The 2,770-nt window shown below is 61.6% G+C and overlaps 1 protein-coding gene across 1 annotated transcript in view; it reads right to left on the minus strand.

The window, feature by feature from the left end:
* MBOAT7 (membrane bound acylglycerophosphatidylinositol O-acyltransferase MBOAT7) overlaps positions 1–2,770 on the minus strand; it is an 11,457-nt gene that overhangs the window by 6,070 nt on the left and 2,617 nt on the right. Inside the window, 1 exon segment of the mRNA XM_014586367.1 lies at positions 968–1,423. Within this exon segment, the coding sequence (XP_014441853.1) occupies positions 968–1,423 (456 nt within the window).

Genomic DNA, 2,770 nt, shown 5'->3' on the forward strand with positions numbered 1-2,770 from the left:
GCCCGCGGGTGGGCAGGGCGCGAGTCCCCGGGAGGATGGCAGGGCCCTGGAGGGGGTGGGCGGAGTCAAGGGTGAGGCAGAGATGGGGTGGGTGAGAGACCCCCAGGGAGGGGACAGAGCCCCAGAGATGCAGACAAGGAACCAGAGATAGGGAAGGACCAGACTGGGTGGCAGACACACAGACCCAGAGAGGGGTGGCCCGGATATGAGTCATGGGAGTGGGGCTCAGTCTGTGGAGACTGGAGTAGAAGGACATGGGGCGGGACCCCCAGGCCTTGCAGGTGCCGAGCTCGGCCGGCCACTCCAGGTGCACCGCGAAAGTGGCTCCTCCCATGCGGACACACTCACTTCCCAAGATCCCGCTTGGTTGTTGCGCCAGTGTGGATGGGGGCAAGTGTGGGCCATGGGAGGAGGCCAGCAGAAAACTGGAGAGGTGCGGGTGTAGACCCCAGGAGGCCCGCGGGGGAGGGAGCAGTGAGGGGTGAACAGAGGGACCGGGCCGGACCCTCGGGTGCTCACATGTAGGAGCCTCCGCTCCTAAGAAATGTCCAGAACAGGCAGATGGACAGTCCCTTAGCGGTTCCAGGAGCAGGCTGGGGTTTGGGTGACAGTTAGAGGGTGGGAGGCAAGCCTGGTCTGTGAACCAGCATACGGCGAGTACGCTGCCACAACCGGGACACTCCGAGTGGGTGGACGTGTGGCTCGGCGCTCCCAGGCTAGGAGGAGCCCTGCCCCGAAGTAAACGTTAGTGCAAACTGTCTCGCACAGCCACGTGGGGGAGCGGGATGCTCGGAGCAGTGGCTGAGGCACGTGGCCGGGTGGGTTCAGCTCAGGCCTGTGGTCCTTGCAGACCAGGAGGCTGGGGCGGGGCGAATCGCGCTGTGGCAAGACCCTGTCAAAATACCCCTCTCTTTCTCCTGTGCACGGCCTTTCTCAGTAAAAAGAAATACAAAACATTTTCTTAAGCTGGAGATGGACTCAGGGGTGAGTATGTATCCCCAGGCAGCAGGAACAGCAGGTGTGCACAGGGTCGGCTGGTCCCTCCCCTCTGCCCTAGTTCGCAAAGAGGAGGAAAACGACAGTGGTTGGGGTGAGGCCAGATAGCCCCACCCTGAAGGAGCCAGCCCCGCCTCAGAGCCCGAGGCCGACACCTCCCCTTGGAGCAGCAGAGGCCAGAGCAGGGGTGGCCGGGGCAGGCGGAAACACGGGACAGGCACTGAGCCGCGGCGACAGGGCGACGGGGACAGGCGCGGGCCCACTCACCGGTCATGATGCCCACGTAGCAGTAGCTGTAGCTGAGTGTGTCCATCAGGGACGGCACGTCGGGCAGCAGCCCCAGCGAGGGGCCCTGGCTGAAGCCCGAGGCCATGTCCTTCCTCTGCGCCAGGTGCAGGTCCTGGACCTCACTGGCCAGGCTCACCAGCTGGAGGGGCGGGGCAGGGACGGTCAGGCCTGGCCCACCCCCGGCCCATCTTGGTCCAGGCCGTCCTCTTCCTCTAGGCCCTGTCCTCATGAGCTCGTGGGCTCTCGGTATCCACAGCTGCCTGGACGCTGCCCCCAGCCCAGTCCTACACACCGGGGCCTACTGCTGTGAACACCTGGGTATCTCCAGGAGCGAGTCAGGAATGGAGCACGTGCTAGCTACGCCCCAAAGCCAATTCTCCTGTCTCTCCCCTCAGAGAGGCCCCCTGCACCCACTTAATTCTCAGCCCACACTGTCGCTCGCTCTCAAACCCAACCCCTTGTCTCACGAGCCTGCTTCCTTTCTTCTGCCTCCACTGCCAGGCGAGTACGGCCACCAGCCCCCCCAGATCTACCCGCTGCTCCTTCCCACCCGGGAAAGCCCACACCAACAGGTCTCAACCCTCCCGCTTCCTGCTGAGCAGCATCCACAAAGCCAGCCAGAGATGGAGGGAGGGCGTTTGTTCCCTCCGAGGTCCCTTGGCCATGAGCCTGGAGAGCATTTAAGGGAGAAGGCTACACACGCCCTTCTCCCCTGCAGGTCCAGGACCTGTGCCCCAGCCCCCCAACCCCTGCGCCACCCCTTCTGCTTCTCTGCACCCCACCCGCACTGCGATAAAGAAACCCCCTCAGTGGACCCTAAACAGAAGGTTCCTGCTGGGACGCGACCAGGCCTGCAGGCAGCCGACAGCAAGCCACGCCACGTGCCACCCAGACTGCGGAAGGGACCCCCACCTTCCGCCCCGTTCCACTTCACTTCTCTTAGGGTTGAGTGAGCGTTTTTTCTTTTTAATGTGTCAGACAGCACATGCGCTCATCAGAGAGGCACAGAGAGACGGACGGGTGGGGCACCCTGCCAGCAGGGTGTGGCCATGCCACAATCCCTTTTCCGTTTCTCTACCTGTTGGGATTTGGAGGGTGCACAGGCCCAGCGCGTGTTTCAAGCCGAGGGAGCTGGGATTTGAACGGTGCAGTCGGCTGTTTGGTTATGGCTCCCTTAACTACGAGGCCATGGAACATTTTAAAAGTAGTCACCGGATCAGCAGAGGACATAATGGTTACGTCACTGGACTCCCACGAAGTGGAACCGTGGTTCGAATCCCAGACCTAGCGGTTTAAAACTCACATTGGGTGCATGTGCGTGCATGCTCAAGATCCCGAGAGGAGAATAGAGGAGAAGGGATTGTGGCATGGCTATCCCCCCTGGGGAGTGACTTCTCGCTTTCTGTCTCTCTGGTTAGTGCATGCGTCCTGTAGCAAAAACCTCTCAAAAAAAAAAAAAAAAAAAAAAACATCACGGGCCACCACA

This window comes from Tupaia chinensis, unplaced genomic scaffold (assembly GCF_000334495.1).
Source record: "Tupaia chinensis unplaced genomic scaffold, TupChi_1.0 Scaffold000131_1, whole genome shotgun sequence".
Lineage (NCBI taxonomy): Eukaryota > Metazoa > Chordata > Mammalia > Scandentia > Tupaiidae > Tupaia > Tupaia belangeri.